Source organism: Danio rerio, chromosome 15 (assembly GCF_049306965.1).
Source record: "Danio rerio strain Tuebingen ecotype United States chromosome 15, GRCz12tu, whole genome shotgun sequence".
In the NCBI taxonomy this organism is placed as follows: domain Eukaryota; kingdom Metazoa; phylum Chordata; class Actinopteri; order Cypriniformes; family Danionidae; genus Danio; species Danio rerio.
This window is the reverse complement of record NC_133190.1, coordinates 40758171-40774403: the sequence shown is the minus strand read 5'-3', so window position 1 is coordinate 40774403 and position 16233 is coordinate 40758171. Positions and strand designations below refer to the sequence as shown.

At 35.3% G+C, this 16233-nt stretch overlaps 1 protein-coding gene across 1 annotated transcript; it reads right to left on the bottom strand.

Moving 5' to 3' along the window:
- Window positions 1–5354: 5354 nt before the first annotated feature.
- LOC137487688 (uncharacterized) lies at window positions 5355–10660 on the bottom strand. The gene is made up of 7 exons (XM_073924196.1): window positions 9564–10660; window positions 9192–9479; window positions 8817–9110; window positions 8604–8691; window positions 5718–5786; window positions 5587–5605; window positions 5355–5497 (listed from the first exon to the last, which is right to left on the bottom strand). The coding sequence occupies exons 1-7, from the start codon at window positions 9892–9894 to the stop codon at window positions 5441–5443; spliced, it is 1146 nt and encodes a 381-aa protein (XP_073780297.1). The 5' UTR covers window positions 9895–10660; the 3' UTR covers window positions 5355–5440.
- Window positions 10661–16233: the final 5573 nt, after the last annotated feature.

Genomic DNA, 16233 nt, shown 5'->3' with positions numbered 1-16233 from the left:
CCCAAGGACAGACGAGTCTTTGCTGAGGCCAGCTTCCAGCCTCTGCCGCTGAGACTGCAGCTCTGCACAAGGCGTTTGGCCAGTAGAGAAATTAAAATGGTCGTGTCCAACTGATTTCTCTCAAGGTTTTTTTTTCTTCAAATTCAAGTTTTCGCCAATTGGTGAAGTTTTGAAGTTTTTTTTCCTTCTCCACTGTCACCCCTAGCTTGCACGGTTTAGGATCAGTAGAGCTACGCATCGATGGATTTGCTCTTTAGTGTTTGGACTCTCAGTAGTGATTTTTAAACCACACTGAATTGAGCTAAACTGAACTGAACTTGAACACTAAAAACTAAACTACACTGTTCCAATTTACTATGACCTTTCATGTGAAGTTGCTTTGACACAATCTACATGGTAAAAACGCTATACAAATAAAGGTAAATTGAATTTAATTGAATATCTGGGTCAAGTCTCAGCCAAGTTAATAACCCATAACTAAGACTGAACTTGACCAGATATGTTGGTGTCACAACTGCAATGAAATTGATAAACCCATGAATATTTGTGCTTTAGGCTTGCTATGGGTGTGCTTTTTCTCAAAGCGACCTGATTGGTAGAAATGTTTTTCTTTGTTTGAAAATAATAAAAATATATTTTAAATGTGGGTCAACAAACTTCCATGGCCTACATATCAATTATTAAATCGGGGCCAAATACTACATTTTACTTCTAGCCCAAGTAATGTGTGCCGCTTTAAATACGGTGCCACCTCTGCCAAAACAGGGCCATGTTTGGCCCAAATGCTGTATGCCAGAGCCGGATGAATGCCTGCTGTGCTAGATTTATGCCAATCTGGGCCAGAATGCTTTGTTACCTGGGTTTGGTTTAATCACGGTCTGATAATTCAATATCAAATTATTCTCAATAGTGTTAAAAATAATGAAAGAACTGTGAAATCTTAATGTGTAGATCAACACGTTTACAGTGTGAATGAACTACTGTATTTGGATGTTAGCACCATTGACCAGTTCCTCTTTCTTAAAGTGTATCCTTTTATTTTCTGACAATTTTTTCTTTCAGTGTTCACAAAAGAAAATTAAATTTTTTTCCGTAAAGTTTGCTGATTAACCAGTGTGATTTCTGCAGTTGGATTAAATAATAGTCAATGCAATGCTTAATAAAGTTTGAATAGATGAGTATTCAATTAAAAATATGATCTTTCAGGTGACTATTACATTATTAGTATTTAATAACCTATTAGATTTAATTTAACTTGTATAAAAACTGATTAATTAATCGATTTCAGAAAAGAACACAATTTGAGTTAACATATGCCATTTTTATGGATTTGGCTCTGAATGGTATTGTAATAATAAGGTACGACAACAGGGGTAGAATACAATATGGAGCTTTAGTCGATCAGTCAGGCAGGCTAGGGTCAAAATCAGGAGCACGCAGTAATCCACATATTTTCTAATGCATAAACGATGAGACAGGCGAGAGAGTCTAGACAGGTGACAAACTATCAGTAAACATTAAACAAGCAAAAGGGTCACAACACAGCAGGGCGAGACATGGAAAATGCTTTGTAAAGTTCACAATGGAAACAAGACTCAGTCCTGGATGTGTGGGTGAATAGCGTACAATATATATTGTCCATGTAATCGGTAAGGATGAACTTCAGCTGTGTGTGTAATGAAGGTAGACTTTAACCGGTGTGTGGCTGCAGGGCATAATGGGATTTGTAGTTTGGGTGAACAAACAACAGGTATCAAGTTCTTTTTCAGGTGTTCAACATCCCATTAAGTATGCAAAGTTTACGTTTTTGGTAAAATGGTATCATTAGGGGTGTGACATTGCTTAATTGCATTTAACTCTTCAAACAAGAACAGAAATGTTGATAATTGTGGAACTTTCTATAATTTTTTTTTTCTGTTGTAATGAATAAGATAGCTACACACAATAACCATGGAGTTTCATAAACATGATTTAATGAGAACAAGGTAGAAATATTTACGAACGCAATATAATTTTTAAGGATGTCCCAATCAGGTTTTTCTGCCCTCCAGTCAGAGTCATTTAATTTTGAGTACTTCAATGAACCTAAACGAGCACATGTCACTCCGCTGCTAGTCCGTTTGCACTGGCTGCCAGTTGCTGCTCGCATCAAATTCAAAGCTCTGATGTTTGCCTACAAAGTGACTTCTGGCCTTGCTCCTTCTTATCTGCTCTCACTTCTGCAGATCTATGTGCCCTCCAGAAACTTGCGTTCTGTTAATGAACGTCGCCTCGTGGTTCCATCCCAAAGAGGGAAGAAATCACTTTCGCTCACGCTCACGCTCAATCTGTCCAGTTGGTGGAATGAACTCCCTAACTGCATCAGAACAGCAGAGTCACTCGCTACTTTCAAGAAACAACTAAAAACCCAACTATTTAGACTCCACTACACTTCCTAATCTGCAATTGCCTCTCAGAATATCACATTAACGGTACAAAAAAAAAAACAAAAAAAAAAAAAACCTAATACTACTAATACTTCCCTTCTTAGACTTTACAGACCTGAAACTTGTCTATAGCACTTATTCATTGTTGCTCTTGGTTGTGTAAATTGCTTCCTTGTCCTCATTTGTAAGTCGCTTTGGATAAAAGTGTCTGCTACTGTATATGACTAAATGTAAATGTAAAATGTAAATGAGTATCTACCGATACCAAAACCTGATCCAATACTTCTATAATACATTAAAAAAACAATGAAGAAGAGCAAAGAAATAGATCCAGAAGTTTCCTTATTTTTTATTTAATTTACCTTATTTTAACATTCAATTAACTTAACTTGTTTGTTGTGTTAAATGTAGCCTTTTTTTTGCCCCTCTTGCAACCCTAGATTTACATATCTCACAGTTTGCTATGGCAATGTTGGCATCATCAACTTTATAATACCTCTAGACCGCAAACATACACGTTCTGTTCAAGCTGCTTCTTTGTTCTACTTTGCCAGCATTTAACCAATAGTGTCTCCGCAACAAAGTGATGTCATGCCACACATGTTGCTGTTTCTGTGTGAAGTCAAGAAAGAGGTATAACTATGTGCCACCGCATAACTATAGAGGTGTTAAAAAAAAATAATGAGTATATAAACACATATACCAACCCAGGCTGAAAACGTATATAAGACTACGCTTTCAGAATAAGCCTGTGTTGATATAAACATTTAAAGTCAGTATTATTAGCCCCCCTCTAAAATTGCTCCACCCTGCGGGCCTGTCCACTATGCCACAGGAGGAAATGTCAGAATTAAGAGAAGTTTGCTGGGTAATGCTTCTCATTACTAAATGATCTCCCAAACACACCCACTCTCTCTCTCTCTCTCTCTCTCTCTCTCTCTCTCTCTCTCTCTCTCTATATATATATATATATATATATACATATATGTATAATACACACACACACACACACACACACACACACACACACACACACACACACACACACACACACACACACACACACACACACACACACACACACAGTTGAAGTCAAAATTATTAGCCCCCCTGATTTATTTCCTGCAGATTTCAGTTGCAACCCATATCAAACACACCTGTCTGTAATTATCACGTGGTTTTCAGGGCCTAATTAATTGGTTCAGGTGTGTTTGATATGGGTAGCAACTGAAATCTGCAGGAAGGTGGCTCTCCAGGAACAGGGTTGGCCACCCCTGGTCTATAGATTGATTAGTTTACAAGTTCATATCTGCTTACTCTCATCTGGGTAGTATATGTAGATCGTCTTAAATGTTTGTAGGCGATCATTACGATGCCTGCAGCATACATTTAAGCATCTATTGAACTTGTGTTCATTGAAATTTTACCAATGTGTTACCAGTTTAGGTTTTATTTGTTCAATAGTGTATTAGTAGTCATGCAATGAATCGTCAACAGCCTTTATACAACTAACAGCTGTTTTAATAGTCTGTGTGTTGTTGAGCGGTTAATCAACATTGTAACTTGTAAAGTACACATTCAGAAGTAGCAACACAACTAATTTCAAATGAACTTGAACCATATATTAAGAGCAGTGCAAGATCTGATAAAGACAGAACTGAATATTCAGACATAAAAATATAAATCAAGTTGAAACCTTAAGTTGTATTGCTGTTACACGTCTATGTTGTTTGAAAGTGATCATTTTGTAATAACAAATTCATTTTGTGTGAATACTAAGTTTTCTTTTGTAAAATAATACAATATTGAAGTGCTCAGAGTTATACTTTAAATAAATAATTGCTTGTTCACAAATACTTGTATCTATGTGCCCTGTGATGAATTGCAAAAGTGGCATAATTTATGTTTCACTAAACTGTGTAAGCAGTTTAGCCATATCATTTGCCACTGTAAAATACATTTAAATTACAATAAAATACAATAAATTTTTCAAGCTGAGAACATTTAACAAGTTGTGTAAATTTGTATTAATAAAATAAATCTGAAACAAACGTCACTCGAATAAATGACTGGTAATTTGTTGTTTTTGTGATGTTTAATGACATAAGAATGTATACAGTATATATTGACAGCAGTTAATAATACTTTGCTCTAGCACAACAGGTTCAGGCCTTAATATAACAAGCAGAGAGTAAAAGATGGAGAAACAAGACAGAAAAAAAATACAAATAAAAGAGTCACAAACCCTATTTCACTTAACATAATTATATTGTTCAATCATATTTAATAATTGCCAGGTACAAAGAAAAATACCAAAATAGATGCACATAGTATACATGTACAGTTGAAGTCAGAATTATTAGCCCCCCTGTTAATTTTTCCCCAATTTCTGTTTAACAAAGAGAAGCTTTGTTAAAAACATTTCTGAACATAGTAGTTTTAAAAACTAATTTCTAATACCTGATTTATTTTCTTTGCCATGATGACAGGAAAAATATTTAGTCAAATATTATTTTAAGACATAAAAAAGACATTAAAGGCTTAATTAGGTTAACTAGGCAGGTTAGGGTAATTAGGAAAGTTATTGTATAACGATGGTTTGTTCTGTAGACTATCGAAAAATATATAGATTAAAGGAGCTAATAATATTGACCTTAAAATAATTTTAAAAAATGTTCAAACTGCTTTTATTCTTGCCGAAATAAAACAAAAAAAAAAAACTTTCCCCAGAAGAAAAAATATTACCAGACAAACTGTGAAAATTTTCATTATCTGTTAAACATAATTTGGAAAATATTTAAAATAGAAAAAATATTCAAGGCAGGGCTAATAATTCTGACTTTAACTGTATACTAAATAAAGCCAATAAAGCATCAATATGTTTGTAATAGGAGTCCATACAATTCTTAACAATTGTTTTATTATTACTGTTGTTGATGTTGTTCTTATTTTGAAGTTGAATAAAGTTGATCATTTTTAAATGCTGTATTGGGATCATTTCTATTGTTCGCTCATCAGACATTTTTATACAAATCTTCCAAGTTGACGTATAAATCTGCTTCTTTTTTTCTCTAAATGAAATATTTAAAGAGGATTAGATTCAGATGTGAACATATTTCAATATTGAGTTTTATAATAGCAGAAATAAATAAATACTCACTGACTGAAGTTTTGGGTGACTGATGTGCAATGAAACAAATAAAAGTGTGGTTATTGCATTTAAATCACATTTTATTATTTTAAAACATAAAAAAGTGTCAAAGACCTTTAGAAAATCTAAAAGTGCTGTACCTCTTTGGTGACGGCATGTAGGGTTTGGATAAAGGATTGTTTTCATACACAGCACTTTCATTTTTTGGCCTGAGGGTGTGAAGAAGAAAAAATGTTGAGAGTTTTAATAGTCAACCTTTTCCCTTTTGTTTGATTTATTCATTATTTACTGATTAATGCTTTATTAATGTTTATCAACCTCATGATTTCTGCATGTTGACTAAAATGATGAACATCACAGTATCAGGTCAGTGAGTTTTACACTAAGATGTTTAAACCTTTGCAACTTTTAAATGGAAAGTATATCCACTTATTGTCATTAAAACAAGTGACAATGAAGCAATAGAATAACAAATTATATTGTATTTTGATAAACATTGCTTGCTTTATGTCATTCAGTGAAAATGTACATACATAAACAGAGGTATGGCAGAGTTTTAGGCATCATATACTAATACACAAAAACAAAGTGATAATAACACATTGTAGAACTAATTAAATCACACAAAAATGTATCTACTCTAACACCAGTCAGGTTTCATTGCATACTCTAAAGAGCCAAACTTTTTTTTTTTTTTGACAAGTTGTTTTTGAGCAGAACTCATTTAACTAAATTAAACTCATTTAACACATTCAACACAGTGAAAATTACTATCATTTATTGTGCTCCAGTTTTCACTGACAATTACCACAGGCATAAAAACAAGTATGAACAAGTAAACTGCTTAAATGTCTTTACTTTTAAATGGTGATTTTGTCACTGTCACTTGATGGATCAGTTGAAAAGTCTGTCAGCAATTAAAATACTGAATGTGAAGATGCTAAAAATGCGAGTTTTGGAAATATTGCCGAGATTATGTTTTATTTATTGGTGTTGATTACATACAGTATAAACTCAATGGAAAGGAGCCATATACAGTTGAAGTCAGAATTATTAGCCTCTCTGAATTATTAGCCCCCCTGTTTTTCTGTTTAACTGAGAACAGATTTTTTCAACACATTTCTAATAATAATAGTTTTAATAATTTATTTCTAAAAACTGATTTATTTTATCTTTGCCATACTGTCATAATTTTTTGAAGACATTTTTTTACAGCTTAAAGTGGTATTTAAAGGCTTAACTAGGTTAATTGAGTTAACTAGGCAGGTTAGGGTAATTAGGCAGTATTGTAGACTATCTAAAAAAAGTTACTTAATGATTACTAATGATTTTGACTTTAAATTGTTTTAAAAAAAATTAAAAACTGCTTTTATTCTAGCCGAAATAAAACAAATAAGACTTTCTCCAGAAGAAAAAATATTATCAGACATACTGTGAAAATTACCTTGCTCTGTTAAACATAATTTGGGAAATATTAAAAAAAGAAAAAAAAAACAAAAAAAACAAAAAACAAGGGGGGCTAATTATTCTAACTTCAACTGTATACATGCATATATATATAAATATATATTTGCATATGCTGTCTTTGCATTGACTCATTCAATTTATATGTACCGACATGTTTATATATATATATATATATATATATATATATATATATATATATATATATATATATATATATATGTTTATATATAAAGTGCTGTCCAAATTAGTGCGTTAACGCATGCAATTATTTTTAAATATTTAACGCGTTGCATTTTTAATTTTTTTTAACTTCCTGTTGGGGTGGATTCAACGTGTTCAGCATGCAAAAAATTCATGTATTCAACATGCAAAAAATATGGATAAGACCAAGGAAGCATATTTTGAAGGCAAGTTTCAGTATAAAACATTTATTGTCGCATCACCAGGCTCTCCAGAGTTTCATGCAATTTCAGGTGTTTCATTTTTAACTTTTAACTTCTGTTTTAATGGAATTTGATACTGCATGGGGAACGGAATAAAACACCTCCGCATTTCGTGACTCGGTGGTCCTTTAAGGTAATCAAAAATCGCTGCTTACAGACTCTTAATAAGAGTATAATCTTAATCATATTAAAAACGGAGTATTGGTGTCTTATGTAAATGTACTCATAAAGTGTAAGATGAAGTCGCGAGCTGTCAAAGACAGCGCACACCAATGGCTTTCAGCATGAGCCCTCAAATGTGTCATTAAGTTTGACGTGTTTCCTCCTTAAATGCAACTTTTGTAAAGTGTATGCTTCTCGTTGTTGTGTCAGAATCCCTGTGAAATACAGCCATGCTTTAGAATGCTTAGTTTAGGCAAATTTGATGAACGCGATCATGCGTGTTGAATCTGAAAGGAGTCGCTCAGGCTACCCTGTCCTTACCTGCGCGCGTTTTGGGTGCACGTGTATCTGTCTGTGTCAGGCTCGTGCACAGAGCACAGACCCTTTAGGGGCAGGTGCTCAACACGATCGCAAAGTGAAGGGCAAGTGCCTCCACCCCCCTGTGCACGACCCTGGTCTGTGTGCGCGCGCACGCACGTGCGTTTCTTAGCAACAAACCTGCCAAAACATCGTTCTCTGTAGAAACTAAATCAAAAAGTTATAAATTGTCATGAGATTGCACTGCACTCTCAGCTCACATGATTCAAAAGAAAAGGTCCACCTTGTCCCCAGATTGGACTGTCTTAGCAACTGACTGAATGTAAAGGAGGACTAAGCAAAATTGTTTCTACTTTAATTAATGTTCTCAACTCACAGCAATACAACTTTACAATGAGTGCAATTGTTTGTGTTCAATACTTTATTGTTATTATAATTTTCCATTTTCCATATTTGCAATGCCTGTATTTTGTCATTGTTTTGCAGTTCACTTAGAATCCACCTTGGAAATCATTTTTCTCTTTATTGGCATTGATTGATTTAAAATTTAAATGTTGTTTAGATGCCTGTTGTAGTACTCAATAATTGAACATTGTGGCTGATAAATTTAAATCATTTTTGTAATTAAATATTTACCTGTAACACTTCTTCCATATGATGACACCAAGAAGTATGCAAGCAAAGATGAACACAAGTAAAGGCGTTAGGACGACCGTCATGTTTGCTTTATGAAAAGAAAAAGCAGGATGAGTCATTGTTATTAGAACAAAACTAAAAATATCTCAAAGGTAATGTACTGATAAATTTAACATGTAACTTTCACACACGTGATGCTAAATAATTACTTACATGGCTCATGTAAAACAGCAAATGCCGTGATGTTTCCTCCAGAAAGTTTAGCGGAGCAGATCAGTTTCTTTCCATGGTCTTCTTTTGCACCCAGAAAGGTTATGGTGGAAAAGGCGACTCGATCTGAACCAGAAAGTGTTTTTGTCCCCTCTGAGACCTGCATGTTCTCGTAGTTCCATGTGATGTTTGGATTCTCCTTCTGACAGGAATGGTGGACGGTACAAGTGAAGTTCTGTGCGACGCCCTCAGTGACATCTACTATTTCAGGCTCAATCGTTATGTTTTGATGAACACCTGAAATTTGACATTACGTGTTTGTGTAGGATCTTAATGAAAGTATTTTAATAATGCAATTCAGCAATGCATTTTACTCACATAATGCACTTTTGTCTTTTGCAGCGGATGTGTTTATGCCACCATGATGTGTTACTAAACACTCAAAAACTGTGTTTTCCGCCTTTATTACACCTGAGCGTGTCAGAGTGATTCTGCACTGACCGTCTTCATTACACTCTTCATTTATTTCATCAGATCCTTCGATATCTGTGAGAGTGATGTTTGGTTTGCTGTATGGACATGTGTGGGAAGCTGAACATGTTACTGTGATCTTCTCCCCCATCTTCTCTCCTCCAGAAATAGTGATGCTGGGTAACTGTGGACGTGCTAAATACAGAATAAATGAACCAAATAAGGAAACACTCCTACAAATAAATCAGGAATCAAGATAAGAAAAAGGTTTTTACATACTGTCAACATAGACTGTGGAAGTCACTTCATGAAGTTTGTATGTCGTTTCAGAGTCAATTCCTATGTATAATTTCTCTCCATGGTGGGACTGTTCCAGGTTTTTGATCAGCAGACTACAATCGCCACTTGAGTTTCCGTATAAATCAGTTTTTCCTCTGAACTTCTTAATCACTTGATTTGCCTTCGAAGGATGATAAACTAAAGGATAACCTCTATGGACCCACTGATACCACACAACCATATGTGGGATTTTGGGTGGTTTTGATGTGAATTTGAAAGAACATGGAATCACCAGACAGGAACCTTTGAGGCCGTGAATTGTTTTTGGCATTCTCACTTGCACTCCTAATGCACTAAACAGCAGAACACCTGTAGGACAAGACTTTCAGTGAATAGCTGCTCTGTGTTAATTTGAGTTGATCAACTCAAACAATGAACAAGTCCAAAGCCCTATCGAAATGTACAGTATGGGGAATCCTAGTTGGCAAAATCAGCTCACTGAACTCTTAATTAAATTACATATTTTAAATCAACAACCAAATCTGAACCGACCTGCCCTATTAGTGTTGTTGCTTAAGCCCTAATTACATTTAGGCCCAATCCAAATTCTCCCCCTTAGCTCTTCCTTTTACCCCTGCCCCTCGTTTTCCACGTTCACCTGAAGGGGTGTCCACATTCTCCCTAGCTAGAAGGCGTAGCTCTAAGGGGAAGGGCTGGATAGCCCTTAAAACTAGGATTTTCCAGGATCACACTAGAAACTAAGGGGTACAAAATCTTCCCAGAATACACCAGCTACAGCGGCAACATGGCTGCATTTGTGAGTGAAGAGATTACAAATATACATTTTTTTTGGCATTTTTATGAATTTTTAAAACAAACAATTATAAGTTTTAGTACATTCATAAACTGTAAAACACAAAAAATTAGGGCAACTCAAACTGTTTGAGGAAACCGATCGCAACAAACCATTTGTTTTATGGTCATGTTTGTGTACTAATTTTAAACCGTTTAATAAAAGTTATTTTGTTAGATTAGCACCAGATTTGGCTTCAGTGATGACTAATCCAATGTATATACACAAAAATAATATTGTAAAGCTTCCTATAGAAAAAAAATATCTAAATGAGAGATTTATAAGGAGTGTACTCATATATGCTGCACTGTAAGTAGTGCATTCAGACTAAAAATTCTAGAAAGAATATGTGCACTTTAAATACCCGGATGATGCACTTATTTTACCGTTAAAAAGAAGTGTGGTGTGGTATGTTCAACACTTATCGCACTCAACGCTTGCAGCTTTGCTCAAGTAGCGGAAGGGTTGGAGCTATGAAGCGCTGAGGTTACTAAATAACTTTATTTAAACTTTTTTTTTGTAGTTTAACTGAAGTATAAAACATTATTGAACCTCATTGGAAGTTGTCTAGGGCGAGTAAATGTAACATTTACAATATTTTATCATTACTGAAGGAAATGGATGGAAATTAACAAGTAATTTGTTTATTCCTCTATAAGGAAATGTGATAAAGCCAACAAAAAAAGAGGCATGTACGTGCTTTGTAAAGTGCATTTGAAAATATATATAAAGCAATCATAAAAATAAATTTCCAGGGTTGGGGGGGGGGGGGGGGGGGGGGAGTTGCACCAAAGCAAATAATTAAACAAAACCAAAAGCCACATAAACAAGAACACAAGATCACCTCTAAACTTACTAATGAATTTTACAGTCACTGTAGGCTAAAGCCTTTGCATTTTGAAGGGTTTGTTTGACATGTTATTTGTTTGACATGTTATTTCAGAATGTGGAATAAATGTATCTGTTTTAACTAAATTATTCATAATGTATACACTTTCATGAATGTGGAAGATTTTGTGTTGGCAAAGTTTAAAACATGAAATAAACATAAACATTTATAGTAAAAATAGCATGCCTAACAGAGAAATCACTCTACCTTGGAGAAGTAAAGGAAGTAAAAGTGATGCTTTCATGTTCCTGGGTTAACACATGAACAAATAAAAAGACATTTAAATGTGGTTAATTAAGTTTAATTAAGTTAAACAGTGGTTTATAAAAATACAATTTGAATATTTTTTTCAGAATCATTTAATACCAGTCTGCCAATTACACTGCAGTTTTAATAGTAAGGTCATCAGTCTCTTTTTTTTTTTAACATGTAACAAATTAATTTTTCATTCTCACCTCCTCTGTAGTTCTTAGTAAGGATGGAAAAATAACTTGCTGCCCAGAAGTCAAAGGTGAAAGATGAAGCTCAGTACAATTATGGTGTAAAGTTCAAGCCCAGCAAGATGATTAAGATCTTGGTCAAGTCAAATGTCAGAGCTTCTCACATCAGTCCACTTGTGATGACACTGCAGTCAAACATAGTGTTTCCTGGCCAGAACATGGTTTCTAACACCAGGGTCTGTTTTAGGACCCTTATAAAACACAAGAGGTCAAGTCACACGTAGAATACTTCACAGCTATTCATTATTTTTAGAATTGGTTAACGTGACAGATTAGGGTTATGTTTTAACTGCATTTTAAATGGAGGAGAAAATGGTTTTGTAGATCTGAAATTAGGCTACTTGTTTTTAAAGAAACCATATTATGGGTTTTTGAGAATTACATTCTAGTATTTAACAAAGCTATAAGTAAATTAAAGCTGAGGATGTAATTTTAAAGGGCACATAGGTTACCCCTTTTTTCATAATTATTTTAAGTCTTTTGTGTCTACAGAGTGTGTCTGTAAAGTTTCAGTTCAAAACACCCATCAGAGTATTTATTATAGCTGTTTAAAGTGTCTGTATTATAGCTGGGAAAAGGTTTTTGCTGCTGAACAGACCTTTTATTGCCCGTTGCTTTGCGCTCGTCCTGTCTAGTCGATATGATTATATGCATTACTATGGAGACATGTTAATGCGCACAGATGTCAATCAATATTGGTGGGCGGGGGGACCACACTCCTAAGTCAAGCTGCGGTCGATCTGAAAACCGCTCCAATTGTTCCACCGTTTTTATGTTGTTAAATTTGAAAAACAAAGGACTGGATGTGTTTATTTCACCCCAATATGACAGTATATACACTATACTTACACACGTTTATACAAACAGCTTTAAAAGTAGATTTTTCACCATAGGTGCCCTTTAAATCTTCTGTCTTATTGTGTGGACGCCGATACAAAACATTGCCATATATGAGGCACCAAACTCGGGAAAACTTGAATCCGCCCTTCCCTTCAAAGACTAACAGAATGTGGGATGGGATTGATCATGGTGCAAAGATGATCCCAATCATCACACAGAGATGACCAGAGAAGTGGGCTGTAGTGAATAAATGGCCAAAGATGCCTTTTTACAATAATAGTATAGCCAACCTTTAACTGTGTGCTGTGTTTGTTCCTGTCATTTTCTTCTGTCTGTTTGACATTAAAAGAAAGATGTTCTCGACAGGGATTTTGTCAGTACACAGTTCATATATGAACCAGTTTCTCTGGATCACAACCTGTAAGTGTGATTAAAATGGCTGCTTTCATGCATTCTCTAGCTCGCAAACATGTACTTAATTTTGTGTTGTAACTTCTAATCGCTCTGCACAACTTGTACTATATAGTATCTGGACGCAGACTTGGATTTGCAAGCTGAGATTTCAGACTTGCTATCTCAGACACAATGCATTGAATGGAGCTTGTGACATTACTGTGAGGGGTAGGGTTTACCTTCAGGGGGCTATTCAAATATCACATCTAAAACAGTTTGGAAAACACCTCACTTGCCACTTCCTTTACTCATTCGATTCATTTTCGAAGTCACGATGACCTGGGGTTTGTCATTGCTATTGCCACAATCAGCTGTTCTGACAATATTTTTAAAATAGTTTGACTTGCGCCACTGTCAATTAATACTAAATGTATGTGTTATTACATTAGAGCAATTTGCTGGTGCTTAACAGCATTGGGCTCACACATATACTCAGGACCATGGCTGGCTGCATTTCTTTTCATCTCACGCTAAGTGCAGTCGACCAATCTTAACAGTCTAATTTATCGGACAAGTCACTACAGATTAGTGTCACACAAAGGAAGGTTTTGAAAAAAAAATTGATCGCTAAACAAATAATTTGGGAGTTGATGTAAAATAGTAAAAATAATTGTATATAATAAGACAATGAAAGTGTTTATGAACTTGCATCCATATCAGTCTGCTGTTGGAGATGCCAAAACCAAAATATGACCTTTTATAATGCATAATAGGGCCTAATTAATTTAAGGAAAAAAACTTAAGGCATTAAAATCTCAAGGCAAATCAAAGCATCACCATGCCTATTCAATTGGTTGAAAGAGGTGGGTCAGAGCATGGCTCAGTTGGGCTTGGGTGTGGTAAACTTGTAGTGCGAATGCAAAACATGCCCAAGAAACTGAAGATGCTGCAGTACGTTACATTTAAGAGACGTTTTCATATGGACTTATTACTCATTACTTTTTAATGAACACAACCTGTCATAGTTTATCATACACTAAAAAAAATTATTCAAACATGATTCCTTGGATTTTTTACTCAATTTTTTTAGGTTAAGTGGTTGTAAACAATTTATCTGTGTTGAATTTAAACAAACAAATTAAGTTGAAGTTTGTTCAATTTAATTTGTTTGTTTAAATTCAACACAAATAAATTGTTTGCAACAGTTCTGCATGCAACACTTTTTTCAGTGTATAGGCAAACTTCACTGTGCTTCATCTGACATCTTCAGAAAACCTACTAATATCTGCTGGAAAATAACATTTAAATAACTTCTTTTGTCTTTATAAGAAAAAAACAAATCAGTCAGTGTGGGAACAGCCGAGTTTTGCCTCATTCACTCCAGCAGCGACTTGTAGACGGAAAGTGCCGGAAGTCGCTTACTCTCTTTAGAAGTGAACAGTTGCTTGTTGATTTGCCACTGCGAGTCACTTGTATTGTGAACACAGCTTTAGCCTTTGAACCACTGCGTGCTATGTATGTATATATACACATACAAGACCTTTAAACCTCTTTGTCACCTAACTAGGGGTCGTAGCACTCAACTGTAATGCAATAATTGACCAATAGTCTTACATCTGCCTTGTGATGAAAATGGCTAAAGGAATTAATATTTCTAGTGCTGAAAACAAAAAATATCATTAAAAACAGAGTGATGTTAAAGGTGAAGTAGGTGATCTTCCACAATGCTAACAGCTTAGCATAAATCTCTGAATCACAGTCCCTCCCCTGCCGTCCAGAGCCATGCCTCTTGAAACAGAAGCACTCACACCTAAAGCCTGGTTTATACTTCTGCGTCAAGTGACCGGCGTAACCCACAGCGCATGCAACGCGCGTAGCTGTGCATTTATACTTCTGCGCGCTGTCTCTGTTTGGTCTGCATTAACACTTCCGAAACGCTAGTTGGCAGTGAGGTGTTAATGTTCCTCTGTGTCGAGCTTCTTAGCTGCTGTTTTGCTTTTCCTGAACACATCCGGGATGTACAAGTGGCTCAAACTCGCTAACTTTAAGGCAGGAACCGGCGGACGTGCTACAACTTTAACTATAAGGTAAACACAAAACAAAACTTTCCATCCGGAGCTCCTTCACAGGACTCCACACTTGTAAACAATAAACAAAGCGCTACCAAGCCGACCAATCACAGAGCTTGTGCTACGCGTCGTTGCGACGTGTAGTTACATTTTTTGAGAGGTGCACGTCAGTGACGCCGGCGAAGGGCTATGCGTCAGCGCCGCAGCATACGCCGTTGTTTGACGCAGAAGTATAAATCAGCCTTTAAAGATGATGACAGCAGAAGAACCCTCTCTCGTGTGTTAAAAGCGACTAGAGCTTAAACGGCAAGTCAAACTGCCATGCTATTTCAGAACAAACATTAAGAGTTTCATGGTAAACAATATAGGGAGAGACTAGGTGGAATAGGGGTATTTACATGTGTTTTGTTGTTAAACTAAATAAAATCTACATTATCGATTTTGTAAAAGGTCTCTTATGAAATTGAAAATGGACTTATCAATCTTCCACCGGAAGATTTTAGTGGCTGAACAACACTTCTGTGAAGATACTGTATAAACCATTTCTAACAACAACATCAGCTTTGCGTGGAGCGAAAACAGTTTTAAAGCAGAACATTACCTGTCTAAGAGAAATCCTTCAGCCATGATGTCATCCTTTCTCCAGCATGCAAAGGTAACTCCAATATTGATTCAGGTTTTTAAAAAGTTCTGATTCAGCATGTTTTTGTCCATCGCACGCACGTGCTGTCTCTTTCTTTAAACTGCAGCACATCTATGCACAAACAGCGGTCGGCGGAACTGCGTGTAAAGGGTTGCACAGTTGTTCAAATCTGCATTTGCTGACAGACAGTTTGAGCTACTTATAGCAATTATGAGAGATGTCGGCCCGACTTTAATTGGATGAACATTTTTTGATTTATGCTTTACCCAAAATATAAAAATACATATAAATACATTGATCATTTACTTTAATCGTTACTATTGGAATGTGAAGAGACTTTCAACCTGCACAACAACAAATGTTTCTGAAGACAATCACCTACTGCACCTTTAAATAGTTTATAATTATTGTAAAAACAAGTAATTTCAAGATTTTTTTCTTTTGTATTGTTAAAATGTGTTTGTTTTGAGTTCTTATTGCTTA

Coding starts and splice junctions, on each gene's coding strand:
- LOC137487688 (XM_073924196.1), bottom strand. CDS start 9,894: ATGCCAAAAACAATTCACGGCCTCAAAGGTTCCTGTCTGGTGATTCCA. Junction 9,480..9,563: donor TTCCACAGTCTATGTTGACA/GTATGTAAAAAC, acceptor TTCTGTATTTAG/CACGTCCACAGTTACCCAGC. Junction 5,787..8,603: donor ATATGGAAGAAGTGTTACAG/GTAAATATTTAA, acceptor TCACACCCTCAG/GCCAAAAAATGAAAGTGCTG.